We start from the raw sequence: 21,282 nt of genomic DNA, 5'->3' as shown, positions 1-21,282 counted from the left end.
GGAGTATCTGGATGCAGGGGGCATCTGGATGCAGGGAGTACCTGGATACAAGGGAGTATCTGGATGAAGGAGAGTATCTGGAAGGGAGTATGTGGATATAGAAGAGTGGATGGGAGTATTTGGATGAAGGAGAGTATCTAGATGGAAGGGAGTAATTGGATGAAAGGGAGTATCTGGATGGAAGACAGTATTTGGATAAAAGGGAACATCTGGATGCAGGGAGTATCCAGATATAGGGAGTATCTCAATGGAGGAGAGTACCTGGATGTGAGGAGTATCTGGATGCAGTAAGTACCTAGATTCATAGAGTATCTGGATTCAGGGGAACAACTGGACGCAGGGAGTATGTGAACTCAGTGGGGGTACCAAAATGCAGGGAGTATCTGGATGCAGGAAGCACCTGGCTATAAACCAAAATCTGGATGGAGGAGAGTATCTGGATGTAGGGAGTAGCTGGATTCAGACGAGTATCTGAATATACAGGAGTATCTGGAAGCAGGGAGTATCTGGACTCGGGGCAGGGTACCTAGCTGCGGGGAGAGTATCTGGAAACAAAGTATCTGGATGGAGAAGAGTATCTGGCTGGGAGTATCTGGGTACAGAAGAGCACCCGTCCCAATGTGGCAGGATGCGGGAAAGGAAAAGAGCCCAACAAGGACATTTTGGAAATAAAGAGCTAACACTTAGGCTGAAAATTTGCCTTAAAGCCCCAGAAAAAGAACTTGGAACCCATCCTGTAAATTACCACAGCCTTCTTTAACATGCACCCATGGCAAAACACTTAAGTAAAAAAAAAAAAAAAAAAAAAGTACTTGGTTTCTAATTTCTTTTTATTAGTCTGACATGAAAAAGAAATATCCCTACAAATGAAAGAAATATTGAAGAAACAAATTGAAGGGCTTACCTTATTTTAATTAAAAAAAAAAAAGTCAGGGCTACCAGGGAAGTTTCAGACGTGCTCAATGGACACGTGATTTGTAAACAGCCGAGATTCTGGGGGACAGGGGGTGCCTCGGTGGGGTTGACATTTGAGTTACGGGGACTTAATAATGGCCAGCCTTTCACATCCCATGGGAAACCCCTCTCCCACGGGCCTTGGAGAATGGGGGTCCAAGTGCCTATCCCCCTTTGGATGTTTCATCATTAGTAAACATCATCCGCCCAGCAACAACAAGCAAAGCACATCGCAAGATTAAAACAAAGAATCCGCCGTGAACAGAAGGCCTCCGTCTCTGCTCTCACGCAAGTGTCCTTCGGGGAGGAGCCTCAGGCAGCTGTTCTAACCCTGCCGCCAAGCCTGGGCTGTTTCTGCCGACAATCTTCTATTTCTCTAAAAGAGTACGCTGAACTGTGAGACAGAGAGAAGAGAAAGTCATTCCCAGTTCCCTGAGCACTCACGTGGACATAGTTCCTAAAACTTTCAGGAGCCGGTGGTTTTTTTTTTTTTTTTTTTTTTTTTTTTTGAGATGGAGTCTGGCTCTGTCGCCCAGGCTGGAGTGCAGTGGCCGGATCTCAGCTCACTGCAAGCTCCGCCCTCCGGGTTTACGCCATTCTCCTGCCTCAGCCTCCCGAGTAGCTGGGACTACAGGCGCCCACCACCTCGCCCGGCTAGTTTTTTTGTATTTTTTAGTAGAGACGGGGTTTCGCCGTGTTCGCCAGGATGGTCTCGATCTCCTGACCTCGTGATCCGCCCGTCTCGGCCTCCCAAAGTGCTGGGATTACAGGCTTGAGCCACCGCGCCCGGCCAGGAGCCGGTGGTTTTATTTCTGCATAAGAAAAATGGGCCCAAAACTCATCACGAAAAAGCAAAACCCTAACTCTCAATCAACTCAATCAATTTCATTGAATGATGCCATTCATACAAAAAAAAAAAAGGGTACTGCAGAAAAAGCAGAAGGAAAACGGCAGAAGGCAATTTCCACTAACGACGTCACAGAGACAGTAACAAATGCCTATAACTTACCAAATGGAAGAATAAATCTTCTAAATGAGAGTGTGCAGTTTTTATTGATTTGCAATTATGCCAGGCTGAGATTTTCTGGTCCGTTCATTTAAGTTTTGGAAACTTTATTCTGCATGTCAGTCTTAAAATTATTTTGGAGGGAGAAGCTGGGATTTGGAAGAAGGAATTAAGAACAATGGTATTTTTCTTCCAAACAGGCTGGCAGCAAACACTGGAATGCCAAGCCCTTCAGGTAATGAGGGCCCCACACATATATACCAATGTACTGGCTACTGAAGCCAGACAACTTCATTAGTGGGCAGAAGAAATCTTCCTTTTCTCTTCAAGATATAGCTTGTTCTAAACATCTTTCCCTGACTCGAAAGAGCACTCAACAAGACACTAACTTTCTTTTATTATTATTATTATTATTATTATTATTTTTGAGACAGAGTTGTGCTCTTGTTGCCCAGGCTGGAGTGCAATGGCACGATCTTGGCTCACCACAACCTCCGCCTCCCGGGTTCAAGCGATTCTCCTGCCTCAGGCTTCCAAGTAGCTGGATTTACAGGCATGTGCCACCACGCGTGGCTAATTTTGTATTTTTTTTTTTTTTTAAAGTAGAGACGGGGTTTCTCCATATTGGTCAGGCTGGTCTCGAACTCCCAACCTCAGGTGATCCGCCCGCCTCAGCCTCCCAAAGTGTTGGGATTACAGGCATGAGCCACCGCATCTGGCGAGACACTAACTTTCTAGAAGTCTCTATCTTTAAAACTGAATGCCAGGCATGGTGGCCCATGCCTGTAATCCCAGCACTTTGGGAGGCCAAGGTGGGCAGATCACTTGAGGTCAGGAGTTCGACACCAGTCTGGAAAACATGGTGAAAGCCCGGTCTCTACTGAAAATAGAAAGAAAATTAGTGGGGCATGACGGTAGGTGCCTGTGGTTCCAGCTACAGGAGGCTGAGGAAGGAGACTCACTTCAACCCGGGAGGCGGGGGCGGCAGTGAACAGAGGTCGCACCACTGCACTCTGGCGACAGAGAGACTCCATCTCAAAAAGAAAAAAAATTAAAATACTTTAAATCATTTCACTAAAAATACATCTCAATTTGACAGCTCCTATTAAAAATAAACGTTGCATCTCTCAGGCAAATGAGAAGGTTCCAATTATGTACAAATGAAAGACAAAACACACGCACATATATACACACAGAAATCTTTCTTGCCATTTTCAAAAGTGCTTCTAATGGCAAAATGCCTTTTACCCTGAGAAGCCTCTCATGAATTAAATAGTCTCTTCTTAACCCCATTTTCCACCTGGTTGAGAGGAGTTGTAGAAAGTGATAGCAGGCTGGGTGCGGTCGTTCACGCCTGGAATCCCAGCACTTTGGGAAGCTGAGGTGGGAGGGCTGCTTGAGGTCAGGATGGGCAACATAGTGACACCCTGTCTGCGCAACCCAGTGAGACCTTGTCTCCACAAAATAAAAAAACAAATCAGTCGGGCATGGTGGTGTACGCCTGTGGTTCCAGACAATCAGGAGGCTGAGGTGGGAGGATCCCTTGAGCCCAGGAGGTCGAGGCTGCAGTAAGCTATGATCGTGCCGCTGCACTCCAACTTGGGCGACAAAGTGAGACCCTATCTCTAACAACAAAAAAAAGTTGACAGCAAAACTTGACAAGTTGTATTTCAGGAGATACATTTCAGGAGGACTTTTAATTCCCAGTGCATGCCAGCCAGCTGTGGACTTCCCGATGATGCAACAATCGTGTGCCACTTGGAACTTTTTTTTTTGAAACAGTCTCACTGTGTCATCCAGGCTGGAGTGCAGTGGCACGATCTCGGTTCACTGCAACCTCTACCTCTGGGGTTCAAGTGATTCTTCTGCCTTAGTCTCCCAAGTAGGTGGGATTACAGGCGCCCACCACCACACCCAGCTAATTTTGTATGTTTAGTAGAGACGGGGTTTCACCATGTTGACCAGGCTGGTCTCGAACTCCTGGGAAAACTTCCTTAATATTTTGTTAAACAGAGACTTAGGCACATACAGGTCTTCTCTGAAGGCCCAGGCCCTAGGAAGTTTATACATTCATTGTCTCTTGAAAGTATCCCTCAAAAGCAACGAGACATAAAGGAAGACCTTCAAAGCCATGCAACCAAATTTGAGAATGTGAGCAAGATAGCAAGATGGGAGAGCATGGAGAAGATAAAATGGGAACACTGGCCACATGTGCGGACCGCTGTTCCCCGTCCTTCTTACCAGCTGGCTCTGCGTTGGCGTTCCGGTGGCTCTCCATGTCCACCTCCCCTTGTTCTGCTGAAAACAAGAAGAAAACACACAGAGAGGCTCAGTGTGACAGAGAACCCTCTCCTCAAAATACACACAAAATACTTGGGCTTTCCTGAGGTTGACGCTCCTATTGCTTGGATGAGAGCACTCAGTTCTGAACCCCAAGACCCACTGGGAATATGGAGTCTAACACTCAACTAAGTGAAGACTTTGCCAGTATTTTTTCTTTTTCTTTTTGTATGAGATGGAGTCTTGCTCTGTCACCCAGGTTGGAGCGCAGTGGTGCGATCTCCGCTCACTGCAAGCTCCACCTCCCGGGTTCACGTTATTCTCCTGCCTCAGCCTCCCCAATAGCTGGGACTACAGGCACCCGCCACCACACCCGGCTAATTTTTTGTATTTTTAGTAGAGATGGGGTTTCACCATGTTAGCCAGGATGGTCTCGATCTCCTGACCTTGTGATCCATCCGCCTCGGCCTCCCAAAGTGCTGGGATTACAGGTATGAGCCATCGCGCCCGGCTGCCAGTATTTTTTCATGCATGGCACAGGCAGAGATAAACTTCAACAGGGTAATCCAAGCAGCTTTATTTTCCTCTATTTTAAGGGTTGCTTTCTTCTCCCTAAATGCTGAGGAACACGCACATGGAAGCCCTTTCTATACATATATAAAAAAAAGTACATGCATCTATGAAAATAAGATTCTTAATAACTGCCCCCAAACTCATCAAACAAATGCAGATGGCTGGGCACGGTGGCTCACGCCTGTAATCCCAGCACTTTGGGAAGCTGAGGCAGGTGGATCACTTGAGGTCAGGAGTTCGAGACCAGCCTGGCCAACATGGTGAAACCCCGTCTCTACTAAAAAATACAAAATTTAGCTGGGTGTGGTGGCGTGCACCTGTACGCCCAGCTACTCGGGAGGCTTACGCAGGAGGATCGTTTGAACCCAGGAGGTGGAGGTTGCAGTGAGCTGAGATCGCACTACTGCACTCCAGCCTGGGTGACAGGGCGAGACTGTCTCAAAATAAAAATAAATAAAAACAAATGCAGAGGCTGGGCACAGTGGCTCACACCTGTAATCCCAGCACTTTGGGAGGCCCAGGTGGGCAGATCACAAGGTCAAGAGATCAAAGCCATCCTGGCCAACATGGTGAAACCCTGTCTCTATTAAAAATACAAAAATTAGCTGGGCGTGGTGGCGTGCACCTGTAGTCCCAGCTATTTGGGAGGCTGAGGCAGGAGAATCACTTGAACCCAAGAGGCAGAGGTTGCAGTGAGCCAAGATCATGGCACTGCACTCCAGCGTGGGTGACAGAGCGAGACTGTCCCAAAATAAAAATTAAAATAAATAAAAATAAATGCAGAGAATCTCAGCAGATTAGCATCTTTTCAGTACCTGGGGAAAGGGGACTTTCTTCCTTTATCTACCCCCCACTGATCATCCTTCTCAGGTTGAATCGGCTCTCCTACCCCGCCTTCTACCTCCCCGAGAATGCAGAGTGAGATAAGTGAGGACTCAGACCACTAAGAACCGCCCCAGCCATCAAAGGACAAGAGAGCCAAGGGGTCTTGTGTACCCAGTTTTCTTCCTCCTCCAGCATTTTTCCCAGTCTTGTTTCTATTCCCAAATTTCTTTTTTTTAAAATTATTATTAGTATTTTTTTGAGACAGAGTTTCGCTCTGTCGCCCAGGCTGGAGTGCTGTGGCGCGATCTCAGCTCATTGCAACCTCCGCCTCCTGGGTTCAAGCGATTCTCCTGCCTCAGCCTCCAGAGTAGCTGGGATTACAGGCGCGCATCACCATGCCCAGCTAATTTTTTGTATTTTTAATAGAGATGGGGTTTCACCGTTTTAGCCAGGATGGTCTCAATCTCCTGACCTCGTGATCCGCCCGCCTCAGCCTCCCAAAGTGCTGGGACTACAGGCCTAAGCCATGGCGCCCGGCCCTCTATTCCCAAATTTCTATTAAAAAATGTTTCAAACATGCCACAATGCAAACAGGGTCATCTCCCCAAATGTTGTCGGTGTCGCTTCTTTTCCGACGCACAGCATAAGCCAACAGAATTGGAAACGCGTAAGAGATGCACAGATCTATATATATTTATTTCTTTCCAGTGTTGGTGTGAAGAAACACCTACGTTTTCAACACAAAGAGAAGCAGCAGAAGCAGCTCATTGAATCTGTGGCCATGCGTTTCCCACTCACAAAGACCGTACTATTTGTAAAACGGCCCCATCTGTGGTTCGAATGCCTTCATAAAGGGACACGTTTGTATGGTGCAGCAATGTAACTTTTTTTTTTTTTTTTTTGAGACAGAGTCTCGCTCTGCCACTCAGGTTGGAATGCAGTGGCGTGATCTCAGCTCACTGCAACCTCCGCCTCCAGGGTTCACGCCATTCTCCTGCCTCAGCCTCCCGAGTAGCTGGGACTACAGGCGCCCGCCACCTCGCCCAGCTAATTTTTTGTATTTTTAGTAGAGACGGGGTTTCACCGTGTTGGCCAGGATAGTCTCAATCTCCTGACCTCGTGATCTGCCCGCCTCAGCCTCCCAAAGTGCTGGGATTACAGGTGTGAACCACCGTGCCGAGCTAGCAGCATAACTTTTAACAACAGCAGCAGAGGCAGCCTCGCCAGTTTATACCACACGAACTCATGGTTTCATCCATTCTTCCCTAACCACTAAGTGACTCCCACATAAAGAGGCCAAAGTTCTATGATTTAAGAAAAAGAAAGAGAGGAAAAACCCCCAAAGAGGAGAACATTCGAAATGATCTGAAAATGTTCAGCACAAATGTGATTTGTTCTCTGCTGGTGGCAAGTTGTCAACACGGGTGCATTTTGCAGCCAACTGTCCTGGCTAGAAACTGAAAACGTGCATTCATTTCAGAGGACAAATAATTTCTCCTTCCCCCCTCATTGGTTAAAAAGCATAAAAGATATTCTTTTTATTCCTGTACTTTTATAAAACACTACATAAAAGCTGGCAAGTTGTAAAGAGGGAAAAAGTCAATTGAAAAGAATAAAGTCTCACAAGGGCAAAGTCCATCTGGGGCAACAGTTCCAATATCACGGACCTCTCAGGAGAACTGGTCTCATGAGATGCTCCGTACACCCCCACCCACGAACCCTTCCTGTCAAAACTTAGACCAAGCACGCCACATCTGACAAGTCAACTTCAAACAATTCGTGGTGCTTTTCTTTCAGGTTAGAAATCATTTTTAGCTATTAGAACCATTAAGCAAAGTAATATGCCTTTAATGGGTCCCTATGCTTTGTGAATATATATTTATACACACACACACCATGCACTTGGGGCCAATCCTGAGACCATATACCTGCGGATCACTGTCTAGCAGTGGCTAATCTTTAAATGGTGTTAGGACAGACATTTTGGGAAACACACAGGACATTCTGGACTCAGTCTTGTGGTCACTGGGGGGCAGCTTTCATTGCATCAGACTTGAGACACCTTGGGACACATCCTTCAAAGAGTGGGGGGCTGTAAAGGTGACCTCTGTGAGGTGACCAGACCCATGTGGGTCAGGGTTTTGTGCCCTCACACCATACAGTGCCCCAACACAGGAGGATCAAACCATCTGTGCTCAGCTAGAACTACCGCTAAACCATAAGGGAGGCTGTGCCTCATTTCCACAAGAGGGCAAATAAGAAAAGTAAAATAAGAAAAAAGCAAAAGGAATATGAAAAAAGGGGAAAATATGAAAAAAAAAATCAGAAAAGTCAAAGAAATAAGAGGAAAAGAATGAAGAAAAATGGAGAATAAAAGTAAAAGAAAAATAAGATAAAAAAAGAAAAAGCAAAAAGGGAAACAAATAAGAAAAAGAAATAAGAGAAAAAGAAAAAGAAATAAGAAACAAGAAACAAGAAAAGTAAAAGGAATAAGAAAAAAGAAAAAGGGCCAGGCACAGTGGCTCATGCCTGTAATCCCAGCACTTTGGGAGGCTGAGGCAGGCAGATCACCTGAGGTCAGAAGTTTGAGACCAGCTTGGCCAACATGGAGAAACCCTGTCTCTACTAAAAATACAAAAATTAGCTGGGTGTGGTGGTGTGTGCCTATAGTCCCAGCTACTCAGGAGGCTGAGGCAGGAGAATCGCTTGAACCCAGGAGGTGGAGGTTGCAGTGAGCCGAGACTGTACCACTGCACTGCAGCCTGGGCAACAGAGTGAGACTTCATCTCAAAAAATAAATAAAAGAAAAATGAAAAAAGAAGAAAAGTAAAAAAAGAAAAAGAAATAACATATAACAAAGAAGAAAAGTAAAATAAATAGAAGGAAAAGAAGTAAGAAAAAATGGAAAGAAAGAAAAAAAGAAATAAGTAAAAGAAAGAAAAAGTTAGAATCAATTGCGCTGAAGAACAAGTTGGTGGACTTCGGAAACGGAAGGAAAATCCAGGTACAATCTGTGTGTTTCAGGCATATGGGAGAATCTGAAGAAGACGCCCGGGGAGGCTCTGCGCTCAGACATGTGAATAGGGACCTGACCACCCACCAATTCCCAACAGGCCTTAGAATGTGAAGATCAGGAGATGTTTGGGTGATTCCTCAACATATGAATTTTGTTTTTCTAGGAACCAAGATGTGCACCTGTTTGGAACACTGATCACAGAAAGAGTTAAGAACCGCCTCATAGGAAGTGCAGTGAGAAATGCAAGTCAAGGGCTGAAAAGGTTGAAGATTTAAAAATCCATGCATGACCTGGAAAGTCAAATCGTTAGGACGTGAGTGAGCTTAACCTAGGATACTGCAGGGAAGCGGGTGGCCACCCCGGGTCCCAGTTTGTTCCCTTGGCAGGGATAGACTTGGGGACAAAACTCATTAAAACATGGAAGTCACTGCCCTGTTACAGTTACGTTTAAAAGAACATATCTGTACTTCATTTTCTGAAGCTCTTGTGCAGAAATATGGTTTGCTATAATGAGCTTCTGTGCATCAAGAAAGGTAAAAGCATATGGAATTGAAGGCAGAGAATCTGTCACGTGAGTGAGAATCCCATTGTGGTGGGAATTTGCCAGTGGGGCGAGGGGAGTGGCAGATGGAAGGGTTTGCTTTAAGGCTGCCTCTTAGCAGATAAAACGATTACGGTCAGGATGCTCCGCAGGCCTGGGCTGGGTTCTCTGCTCACCCCTAGGTCTTCAGCTCATCTGAAATGGAAGGTTGAAAGAGACAAAAAAATAATAATAAAAAAGGTAAACTGGTGCTAGGTCTGCTTTTGCTGTGCGCTGGGCCCCCAGCGGCAGGGAGGTGTTAGAAAGAGCTGCTCTGAGCAAGGAGGTAACGGGGTAAGAAGCTGAAAGTGTGAGAGTGGGAAGCGGCAACCAAAATTAAGGAGTGGAGGAAGGGAGAGACAGAGGAAGGCAGGGAGGGAGGCAGGGAACAGGGAGGGCAGGAGGGAGGAAGGAAGGAGGGATGGGGGAAAGGAAGGGAGGAAGGCAGAAAGAGAGGGAAGGAACAAGGAGGGAAGGAGGTTGGAAAAAAGGAAAGGGGGAGGTATGGAGAGAGGGAGGAAAGGAGGGAGGAAGAAGTGAAGCAGGGAGGAGGGAAATGAGGGAGGGAGGAAGGGAAGGAAGGAAGAAAAGGAGGGGGGAAGGAAGGAAAGGAAGGAGAGAGGAGGAAAGAGGCATGTAAGAAAAGGAGAGATGGATGAAGAGAGGAAGAATAGAGAGAAGAAAAAGAAAGGAAGGAAGGAAAGGAGGAAGGGATGGAGGGAGAAAAAAGGAAGGATGGAGGGAGAAAAAGGAAAGAAGGAGGGAGGGATGGAAGGAAAGAAAGAAGGGAGAGAGAAAAAAAGAAAGAGGTACATAAGAAGAAAAGCGAAGGAAGAAAGGAAGAGATAGAGAAAAGGAAGAGAGAAAAAGGAAAAAAGGAGGAAAAGAAGGAGGGATGGAAGGGAAGGAGGGATGGAAGGGAGGGAGGGAGGAAGAAAGAGGGAGAGTTCAAGAAAGAATGAAAAGAAAGAGAATTGAGGGCAAAGGAAGAAAGAGAAAAGCAAGGAAGGAAGAGAGGAAAGAAGGAGGGAGGGGGAAAGAAAGGAGGAGGGAAGGAAGAAAGGCAGAGAAGAAGAGAAAGAAGGAGGCAGGGAGAGCCAATAGCCCATCTTGCCAAAGCCTCAAGAAACCCAGTGTGAGCCCAGGACCCTGGTAAACACAGCGTTAGGACCAGCCACCACACCCAAAGGACAGCGTCCTTAACACCCCGTGCCAACCACGGAAGCTGGGCTCCGTGAGAAGCGGCCAGGCTCCGTGCGGTTAGTGGTCTCAGCCAGGTCCTCCATGAAGCCAACACACCCAGATGCAAAGTCACAGACCCGAGTGCATGAGAGAAGCAGCTTAAACAGGCCCCTTCATATCATGTGGACAAAAACCAGGAGAAGCCCAAGCACCACAAACTCAAATCTGTAGGAAGGGAAGAAGGGAGGCTGGTGCAAAAGTAATTGTGGTTTTTGCCATTAAAAGTAATGGCAACATAGCAAGACTGTGTCTCTACAAAAAAAAAAAAAAAAAGGTAAAAGATTGGCTGAGAGCCACCACACTCAGCTAATTTTTTTTTTGTACATTTTTTGTAGACGCGAGGTCTTGCTATGTTGCTATTACTTTTAATGGCATAAACTGCAGTTAGTTTTGCACCAACATACGACAGAGCTGTCTGATCCCACAAGGAGTTTCTAATCCGTGAGCCCCAAAACATAACACTGCAAAGCTTCTTGATAAATCTGTATCAAGCTACAGGATTTGATGACGGCATCTCCTTGTTGAAAAGATGCGGAAGACTCACCTATGTCTACCCACTTGCCTGGGACTAATTTTAATGCAAATTTAACAAACACCGAAAATTTCAATGCAATGACACAGTCCTGGAAAATGAGTCTGTAACGGTATCCCCAAAACTGGGCATGGTTTCTTTTCTTTTCTTTTTCGGAGATAAAGTCTCGCTCTTGTCCCCAGGCTGGAGTGCAGTGGCTTGATCTTGGCCCACTGCAACCTCTGCCTCCCGGGTTCAAGCGATTCTCCTGCCTCAGTCTCCCAAGTACCTGGGATTACATGTGTGCACCACCATGCCTGGCTAATTTTTGTATTTTTAGTAAAGCCAGGGTTTCACCATGTTGGTCAGGATGGCCTCGAACTCCTGACCTCAGGTGATCTGCCTGCCTCAGCCTCCCAAAGTGCTGGGATTACAGGCATGAGCCACTGCGCCTGGCCCATGGTTTCTTGAAGGACCGGGGCATGCTATACTCACATCCTTCTTATGAAATCTCCAAGCTCCCCACAAACCCATGGGATTGCAAGATCTCAAAATCACCATCCCAGAAACCAAACCCATAAAGCAAAATCCTGCCACAGAGGCTGAGGGCTCTGACATCTTTTGTCTTCCGGATACCTCGATCCAACATCACAATTCCATGTCTACTAATAAAACTGTGTCACTGAGATAAACATTAAACTCATTTTATAATTCAGGTATAAAAACCAAGATGTGAGTGGATGCAGTTGGAAAAGTCCTCTTTTGAGGCAGTGTCTTGGCATTTATAGAATAGTGCCTTGTTTTCGTTTTCTTTTTTTCTTTTTCTTTTTTTTTGAGACAGAGTCTCGCTCTGTTGTCCAGGCTGGAGTACAGTGGTACAATCTTGGGTCACGGCAACCTTCGCCTCCCAGGTTCAAGCAATTCACTGCCTCAGCCTCCCAAGTAGCTGGGATTACAGGCACCCACAACCAGGCACAGCTAATTTTTGTATTTTTAGTAAAGATGGGGTTTCACCATCTCTTGCTTCTCTTATTAGGCTTTATTTATTTTCTTTTTGGTCCTTTGATTTGTGCATTTACAAAAGGCCAAGAAAATCAATCCCTGGACAACTAGAAAGCAAACCAGGAATTGAAAGTTGGACCTTCTGTTAATTTGGCATCAGAATAAAAGACTTACGGAAAATATTAGAAGAAAATTACCCTAGCATCTCAGTAGTATAAAGTGAATCTTGGACTCCCCTGAGCCAATTCTTCAGAAAGGATGCTTTTTTAAAAAAAATTATTTTGGGGGCCGGGCGCAGTGGCTCACGCCTATAATCCCAGCACTTTGGGAGGCCAAGGCGGGCAGATCATGAGGTCAGGAGATCAAGACCATCCTGGCTAACACGGTGAAACCCTGTCTCTACTAAAAATATGAAAAATTAGCTGGGCGTGGTGGCGCACGCCTGTAGTCCCAGGTGCTCGGGAGGCTGAGGCAGGAGAGTCGCTTGAACCCGGGAGGCAGAGGCTGCAGTGAGCCGAGATCGCGCCATTGCACTCCAGGCTGGGTGACACAGAGAGACTCCGTCTCAAAAAAAAAAAAAAAAAGTTATTTTTATTTTTATATCTAGAGACAGGGTCTCTGTCTGTCGTCCAGGCTAGAGTGCAGTGGTGCAATCATGGCTTACTGCAGCCTCCAATTCCTGGGCTCAAGCAATCCTCATGCCTCAGCCTCCAGAGTAGTTGGGACCACAGGCATATGCAAGCACGCCCAGCTAATTTTTTACATTTTTTGCAGAGATGAGGTTTTGCTATGTTGCCCAAGCTGATCTTGAACTCCTGGGCTCACGCGATCCTCTTTCCTCGGACTCCCAAAGTGCTGGGATTACAGGTGTGGGCCACCAGGCCGGGACACATTTGCTTTTGTTCTTGAAAAATCTAGGAAAATTGTTTCTACTCAGTGAGAGCTTTCATTGTTCATGCCTGCCCCACCTCCTGCAATAAATGAAGATAATGCTCCCACCCAAGACCAAGACTCAGGGGTGGGGGCGCGGATAAGGCAGAGAAAATATTGTTTTTCCTTTTCCCAACTCTATTTCCAAATTTTTTACAAAATCAAGCCTATTAAGCCTCCTGGGTGCCTTCCCAAGTTCGTGTGTCTTGGGATGTGGTATGGTGAGGCTCTGTGTCTCCACCCAAATCTCATCTTGAATTGTAATTCCCATAATCCCCAGGTGTCAACAGAGAGACCAGGTGGGGGTCAGTGAATCATGGCGGAGGTTCCCCCATGCTGTTCTCATGATAATGGGATGGTGCATTGCGTTCCCTTCTGCCATGATTGTAAATTTCCTGAGGCCTCCCCGCCCATGCTGAACTGTGAATCAATGAAACCTCTTTCCTTCATGAATTACCCAGTCTTAGGCAGTTCTTCATAGCAGTGTGAAAACAGACTAATACAGGATGTGAATATGAAATAGCATTACAAGATCCCAAAAGTTCCTAAGACCGCATGCACAAGGTAATAAACATCCTTTGCAACTCATGAATCCAATTTGGGTTGACCCAAAGATTTTCAGAGAATCATCAATCAGAGATTTTGTAGTTTAATGCGAAAGTGTTCAACAATTATCTGGGATTCTAAAAAAGAGCTAGAGGCCGGGTGCTTTGACTCACGCCTATAATCCCAGCACTTTGGGAGGCCAAGGTGGGGGGATCACCTGAGGTCAGGAGTTCGAGACCAGTGTGTTCAACATGGTGAAACCCTGTCTCTACTAAAAACATAAAAATTAGCCGGGTGTGGTGATGCACACCTGTAATTCCAGCTACTTGGGAGGCTGAGGCAGGAGAATTGCTTAAACCCAGGAGGCAGAGGTTGCAGTGAGCCGAGATTGCGCCACTGCACTCCACTCGGAGTGACAGAGCGACACTCCGTCTCAAAAAAAAAAAAAAAAAAAAAAAAACGAGAGTTTGAAATAAAACATCTAGAATATTACACATCCTGTCCTGGCAAACAAGCCTTCCATACCTCCTGGTTGAATATTACGCAGTGAGTTGAACAGTTTCAGAAAAGAAAAAGAAATGTCATTGAAAAGCAAACACAAATTCCCTTTCATTGTGTCCCTACTGTTTTAACCTCTCTGCTACTTCTAGAAGCAGCAAGAGGGGAGAAGAATGTTTTGCTGTTTGCTTTTTTCCAACGTGGTTCTAATTGTAGGTCTCTTATAGGCATCTCCTTGAAGGTGGTAATCTGTCCATTTGGGCCTCGCTCAACACTGCCATTCAATCAGCCAAATGCCAGCTGGGCACGGTGGCTTATGCCTGCAATCCCAGCACTGTGGGAGGTCATGGCGGGCGGATCACCCAAGGTCAGGAGTTCGAGACCAGCCTGACCAACATAATGAAACTCCACCTCTACTAAAAAAACAAAAATTAGCCGTGCGTGGTGGTGTGCACCTGTAATCCCAGCTACTTGGGAGGCTGAGGTGGGAGAACCCAGGAGGTGGAGGTTGCAGTGAGCTGAGATGGAGCCATTGCATTCCAGCCTGGGTGACAGACTGAGACTTCATCTCAATAAACAAACAACCAACCAAACACCATTCCCACTAGTCCACCCAGCAGGTAGGAGGCAACTGTCTTCCACACACTGCCCAAAACCCCACAGCAAGAATGGCAATATAAACACCCGCAGCTCATTTAAAGTCTTGAGACCTGAAAGCTGTTTAGGACTCTCCATTTTACACTCTAAATAACGTCTGTGGATGTCAAATGCTGGAATGATGGGAGATTACGGGGAAACTCCACCCCTACGGTCTAACTTTGTCCATACCAGCATCTATTCAAATGTTCTAGGAATCTCCCTAAAATCTTCAGGCAGCAGTGCTTTGGGTGGATGACATCAGTGACCAAGAATGAGTCAGGACTTAAGATCTAAGTAGGGTGAGATGTTCAGACACCCAGAGGCGTGAAGGACCCCAGGGGCTCCTCCATAAAACAGTGGTTGTTGGCCGGGTGTGGTGCCTCACAGCTGTAATCCCAGCACTTTGGAAGGCTGAGGCAGGTGGATCACTTGAGGTCCGGAGTTGGAGACCAGCCCGGCCAACATGGTGAGACCCGCTCTCTACTAAAAATACAAAAATTAGCCGGGCGTGGTGGCGGGCGCCTATAATCCCAGCTACTCAGGAGGCTGAGGCAGGAGAATTGCTTGAACCCGGGGGGCTGGAGGACGCAGTGAGCCGAGATTGCGCCACTGCACTCCGGCCTGGGCAACAAAGCAAAACTCTGCCTCAAGAAAAAAAATGAAAAATAAGAGTAGCTGTTCCCGGTCGATGAGATCCCTGCAAACCACACTGCTTGGTCATGCAAGAGGGAGGCCAGAGCTAAACATAACTGCCCAGTGATGCATGCACGTTAGCTGTGTTCCAAATAGCAGGGTTTACTTCCCAACTTCACGGCGGATCCTAAATGATTTAGGGACTTTTGAATACAAGATCCCAAAGAGCCTGCTGACTGGCCTAGGAGGACTGCAATGGTGAGTACGTGCTCCTCCTAATTCCCCTGTAAATTTTAGTCCCGACCCAAGAAACTTCCCAGGTCCTGGGTGCGTGTGGGTTTTCAGTACTAACAGAAAGGGAATCCGCAGTGCTGGTTTTTGTTTTGTTTTGTTTTTTGAGACGGAGTCTCGCTCTGTCGCCCAGGCTGGAGCGCAGTGGTGCAATCTCGGCTCACTGCAAGCTCTGCCTCCTGGGTTCATGCCATTCTCCTGTCTCAGTCTCCTGAGTAGCTGGGACTACAGGCGCCCGCCACCACGCCCGGCTAATTTTTTGTATTTTTAATAGAGATGGGGTTTCACCATGTTAGCCAGGATGGTCTCGATCTCCTGACTTCATGATCCACCCGTCTTGGCTTCCCAAAGTGCTGGGATTACAGCTGTGAGCCACTGTGTCCGGCCTTGTGCTGGGTTTTAACTTAACTCTCCTGGGTGAAGAAAGGACCGTGACAGCCCCCTCATCACGGCTCTCCTCCTAATGATGACATTGATTGTAAATAACAAGGCAGGAATCATCAGAGCTAAGTGTCTTCCACCTTTGCTCTCTGCAGGGAAACTTGTGGAGGCTTTCCTGCAGGACTGTCTCTAGCCCCTGCAACAATTCCTCGGCGTATGTACCAACCATTTCCCACTTTGTAGACGTAAAAAACCCAAGCACTGCAGCAGTGAGAACTTGTAAACTTTCACACAATGAAACACAAGGCAGAACAGCCCTGGAATCAAAGCCAGAAGGTCTGATTCCAAAGTTTTAGTGGTTTCACGAACCACCAGTCATCGTGCACCTGTTTCGTGCCAGCCCGAGTTTGGTCTCTGCCTTTTAAAGAAAGCACAGTTTTCCAATCAGCAAGGCATGAAGGAGTGGCACTGGCAGAGCGAGCCTTACCGTTTTCTTTGAAGCACAGCTTCTTTTTCTGGTAAGCAATGAAGCTAGAGATGGCTCCGGCCACGGCGACCACGACGGCCCCCACAATCCCGGGGATCACACCTGGGGCGTCCGCTGCAGGAGGAAGCACACAGCATCATGACTGAGACATGCACAGTGCAGAGAAGATCCCAGGGAGCAGTGGCTGGCAGAGACAGTCAGTCTGAGAGCACCAAGATCCTCAGAACATCTCAGTCACCCGAGCTGACCGATTTGCAAAGGGAGCACGCCGAGAATGGTACACAGGAAGGCAAAGCAAGGCACAGTCTCCCATCGCCAGCCATGCTGGGCAGACCTGGTCAGACCGTGGAGGGAGTGGAGCTGGGAGAAAAGAGACATGAAGAGAGGCCAGCGAGGTACAGGAAGAAGCTCAGCAGAACCAAGGCAGAGACAAAGACAGACAAAGACCTATGGAAAGAGAGAGCTGGGTCTGGGCGCAATGGCTCACACCTGTAATCCCAGCACTTTGGGAGGCCAAGGCGGGTGGATCGCCTGAGGTCAGGAGTTCGAGACCAGCCTAGTCAACATGGTAAAACCTGTCTCTATGAAAAATATAAAACTTAGCTGGGAGTAGGGGCGGGCGCCTTTAACCCCAGCTACTCGGGAGGCTGAGTCTGGAGAATCGCTTGAACCCGGGAGGCGGAGGTTGCAGTGAGCCGAGATCGTGCCACTGCACTCCAGCCTGGGTGACAGAGCAATTCACCATCTCAAAACAAAACAAAACAAAAAAGAGAGAGAGCTGGACATCAAACCTGGAGGAAAGAGCCCAGGTAGGGGCAGAAGATGAAGAAGCAAAGACCTGCAATGCTTGGTGCTTTGCCATAGCGTTCTGTATCGTTAGAATGTTCGTTTTTCACCCCCTGAAAACAGCTTTGGGTTTCAATGCAAATATTTTAAATCCATATCTATGTAATTATTATTATTGTTTATTATTTTGAGATGGGTTCTTACTCTGTCAAACAGGCTGCAGTGCAATGATGCAATCATAGCTCACCGCAATCTTCCTGGGCTCATGAGATCCTCCCACTTCAGCCTTCTGAGTAGCTGGGACTACAGGTGTGCACCACCATGTCTGGTTAATTATTGTGGTTTTATAGAATTGGGGTCTTGCTATGTTGCCCAGTCTGATCTCGAACTCCCAGCCTAAAGCAACCTGCCTGCCTAGGCCTCCCAAAATGCTGGGATTACATGCATGAGCCACCACACCCAGCCTATTTTTTTAAAAAATGTCATTCCAGCAATAATTCTTTTTTGTTTTTGGGAGACAGAGTCTTGCCGTATTGCCCAGGCTGGAGTGCAATGGTGCAGTCTCGGCTCACTGCAACCTCTGCGTCCCGGGTTCCAGCTAGTCTCCTGCCTCAGCCTCCCAAGTAGCTGGGATTACAGATATGTGCCACCACCACTGGCTAATTTTTTTTTTTTTTTTTTGAAATGCAGTCTTACTTTGTCACCCAGGCTGGAGTGTAGTGGCATGATTTCAGTTCACTGCAGCCTCTGCCTCCCGGGTTCAAGCAATTCTTGTGCCTCTCGAGTAGCTGGGACTATAGGTGCATGCTACACGCCCTACTAATTTTTGTATTTTTTGTAGAGATGGGGTTTCATCATGTTAACCAGGCTGGTCTCAAAACTCCTGATCTCAAGTGATCCACCCACCTTGGCCTCCCGAAGTGCTGGGATTACAGGTGTGAGCCACCACACCTGGCCTAATTTTTGTATTTTTTGTAGAGAAGGGGTTTCACCATGTTGGCCAGGCTGATTTCGAACTCTTGGTCTCAAGCAATCCTCCCGCCTTAGCCTCCCAAAGTGCTGGGATGACAGGTGTGAGCCATGGCGCCCAGCCGATGAAGAGATTCTTAATTCCAAATGCCAGATGTGAGCTTTAGAGGACCCTTCTCCAGATAGAATCTTCTCTGCCCTCCATGACGGGGAAGGAGAATTGTCTGACTTTCAGCAAAAACACTGGCTCCAAACATGGTCTGTGGGTGGTGTGTTCACTCGGCCAGTCTTTAATATGTGCAAGACACAGTCATGTCATGGAAAGATTTTTCGAGCTTAACTACCCCTCCCTGATGAAGTGGCATAGTAAACATGAACTCTCCAGAAGGCCAAGAGCGACGGCCTGCCATAAACATGCCAGACATGGGTTTTCTTAGCTATTTTTTTTTAAATGACCTTGTAGTCCCAGGTGAGGGCTACAGACAGATTACTACCTCTTCAAAGAAAGCCTAGAATTCAAGAACTGTATCCATAAAAATCATAACTACCTAAAACAAGGGTAGACTACCCACTTTTCTTTTTCCACAAACATTCGTTGCGTATTTTAAGAATTCACATTTTATCAGCGATTAAAATGGCAAACAGGTATTAAAATCTTTGGCCAAGTTAGTACCTCTTCTGCCAAAGAAGCTGCTTAAAACCAGGCATTTTGCTAGAAGCAAAGTCCCTGAGAATTTTAGAGATGTGAGATACTAAAAGACGAAGCTATTGTCCTCGCCCCTCCCTCTCTTCTCTCTCCTCTCTCCTTCCCTCTTTCCTTCTTTTCCTTCTTTTCTTCTGTTTCCCTCTCTCCTTCCTTCCTTTCCTCCCTTCTTCTTCATTCCTTTCCTCCCTTCTCCTTCATTCCTTCCTTCCTTTCCTCCTCCCTTCTCCTGCTTTCCTTCCTTCTTTCCCTCCCTCCCTCCCTCCCCTCTTTCCCTTCCTTCCCTCCCTCCCTTCTTCCTCCTCCCTCCCTCTTTTCCCTCCCTCCGTCTTTCTTGTCCTTCCTTCCTCCCTCCCTCCCTCCCTTCCTCTTTTCCTTCCTTCCTTCCTCCCACCCTCCCTTCCTCCTCCCTTCCTTCCTCCCTTCCCTCTCTTCCTTCCTTCTTCCCTTCTTTCCTCCTTCCTTCCTTCTCTCTCTCCATCCCTCCTTCCTTCTTTCCTTCCCTTCTTCCTTCCTCCCTACTTTCTCTTTCTCTTACCTCATTTTTTTTTTCTTTACAGTTTTAAAAGGAATTCTTTCTGTTGTTATTTTCTTGTCCCATCTAAGGGAAAAGGTTATGAAAAAGGAGACAGGAGATACATCACCGGCACTTTCATGGAGAACACAATGCCTGTTACAGCCAGGGTGGGAGCAATCCACATTCCCACCTCCCACCTGGTCACTGACGTTCTCAAGGGCCAAGCGCAATGGAGGATGCCGCGTCACAAGCTTCTGATCGTTAGGGTGAGTGTAGGAGCTTTAGTAAACACAAGGACAAGGCTAAGCATGATGTAGGGATCAGATCGCCAGCCAGAACATCATGGGCAGGTGACCAAATGTAAAATCTGGGTCACGTGGGCACCTGGAGCAGGGCTGGTTTGCTGGGGGGACCTCTGTGGCTATACCACTTGGGAGCACTGGGCACAGAACACCCGTGTCTCCTGCCAGTAGCTTCAGGAGGCCGATGCCAGTGTAGTCCGCCAGCTCTCAGACATTCTGCTTCCCCTTCTCACCACCACATGGGAGAGACAAGAAGAAATATGGCAGAAGCCAGGTGCACCTACCCTCCTCCCCTTCTTTCCTGTGGCTTCCTCCACCATCACTGCCTCCTTTTCCTGCAACACAAAAGCAACATCTGCTGACAATCTGCATCTGGAAGATTCGGGATCAAGGAAAAATTCACAGCCAGGACCGTGAAGAGGCTGGGGTCCTGTTTCTTACACTCTACGGGGATACATGTTACCCAGCTACAGAGCTGGAGTCCTGCCTCTGCCTATTACACTGTGGGGGTGCATGTTACACAGCTACAGAGCTGGGGTGCTGCCTGTTACACTCTGTGGGGGTGCATGTTACCCAGCTACAGAGCTGGGGTGCTGCCTGTTACACTCCAGGGGTACTCTGAGAACCTGTACTCCCAGGCATTCTCTCTTTATTCTTAGGGCTTTAATATTCACGTTCCTTAAATTACAGAAAACAGCCCAATAAAACGAAGCTGAAACAACACTAGCTATTCGAAAGAATACACAGGTGAATGGATGGGTGAGGAGGTGGTGAGAAGGGCCCATTCGACAGGCCCTGTCCCTCAGAAAAGTGGGACAGCTGCCTGGGCCCTGAACTCTTCCCCCAGGACCAATCCTCTATGGGGCAGCCTTTACTTCCCACAACCTTGAAGCCTCAGCAAACGGGCAGTTCCCACAGAAATGACTGAACATTTCACTGTGAGTTCACAGACGGCTGAGAGTTTAGACCCTGTAGTGATTCTGCAGAGCAGGTGGGCATCATGGGATGGAGAGAGAAAAGAGACAGAAAACAAGGTAACTGTACCTTCTCCACCTGAAACGCCATCCGCAAGGTCAGCATCTGAGAAGCTACCTAGGAAAGAAAATACAGCATCATCTGTCAACCTGGAACTCCTCCAAGGGTCTTCATGTCTTAGAATAAAGGAAAAACTCAGGAAAACCAGCCTGTTCATCAACATAGTGAAACCCCATCTCTACTAAGAATATAAAAATTAGCTGGGTGTGGTGACAGGCACATGTAATCCCAGCTACTTGGGAGGATGAGGCAGGAGAATCACTTGAACCCTGGAGGTGGAGGTTGCAGTGAGCCAAGATGGCACCACTGCACTCCAGCCTGGGCAACAAGAGCTAAACTCAGTCTCAAAACAAAACAAAACAAAAAATCATAAATAAAGTGGAAAAACGTGAGCATAATATTGCATGCTGGCAATATTTAATGTCTGTAAATAAATGAAGAAGGTTTATAAATCAATAATGTCATATCAGAATATAAGAATAAAAGGCAAAGCATACAATACACAAAATAAGAAGTACCCACGGCCAATGGATGCAGGTTGTTTTTTTTTTTAATTTTAGAAGTAAAGTCATGAAA

At 47.0% G+C, this 21,282-nt stretch overlaps 1 protein-coding gene across 1 annotated transcript in view; it reads right to left on the bottom strand.

Moving 5' to 3' along the window:
- Positions 1-812: 812 nt before the first annotated feature.
- The window catches only part of CD99 (CD99 molecule (Xg blood group)), a 54,769-nt gene continuing 34,299 nt past the window's right edge, over positions 813-21,282 (bottom strand). Inside the window, exons 7-11 of the mRNA XM_074030205.1 lie at positions 20,716-20,763; positions 19,956-20,006; positions 16,395-16,508; positions 4,202-4,258; positions 813-1,348 (exon numbers count right to left, since the gene is read on the bottom strand). Coding sequence (XP_073886306.1) covers positions 1,323-1,348; positions 4,202-4,258; positions 16,395-16,508; positions 19,956-20,006; positions 20,716-20,763 — 296 coding nt within the window. The 3' untranslated portion in view covers positions 813-1,322. The remainder of the gene's footprint in view (positions 1,349-4,201; positions 4,259-16,394; positions 16,509-19,955; positions 20,007-20,715; positions 20,764-21,282) is intronic.

The sequence above is a fragment of the Macaca fascicularis genome, chromosome X (assembly GCF_037993035.2).
Source record: "Macaca fascicularis isolate 582-1 chromosome X, T2T-MFA8v1.1".
NCBI classification, from domain to species: Eukaryota; Metazoa; Chordata; class Mammalia; order Primates; family Cercopithecidae; genus Macaca; species Macaca fascicularis.
Note: the sequence above shows the minus strand (reverse complement) of the source record. Positions and strands in the feature narration are given on the sequence as shown.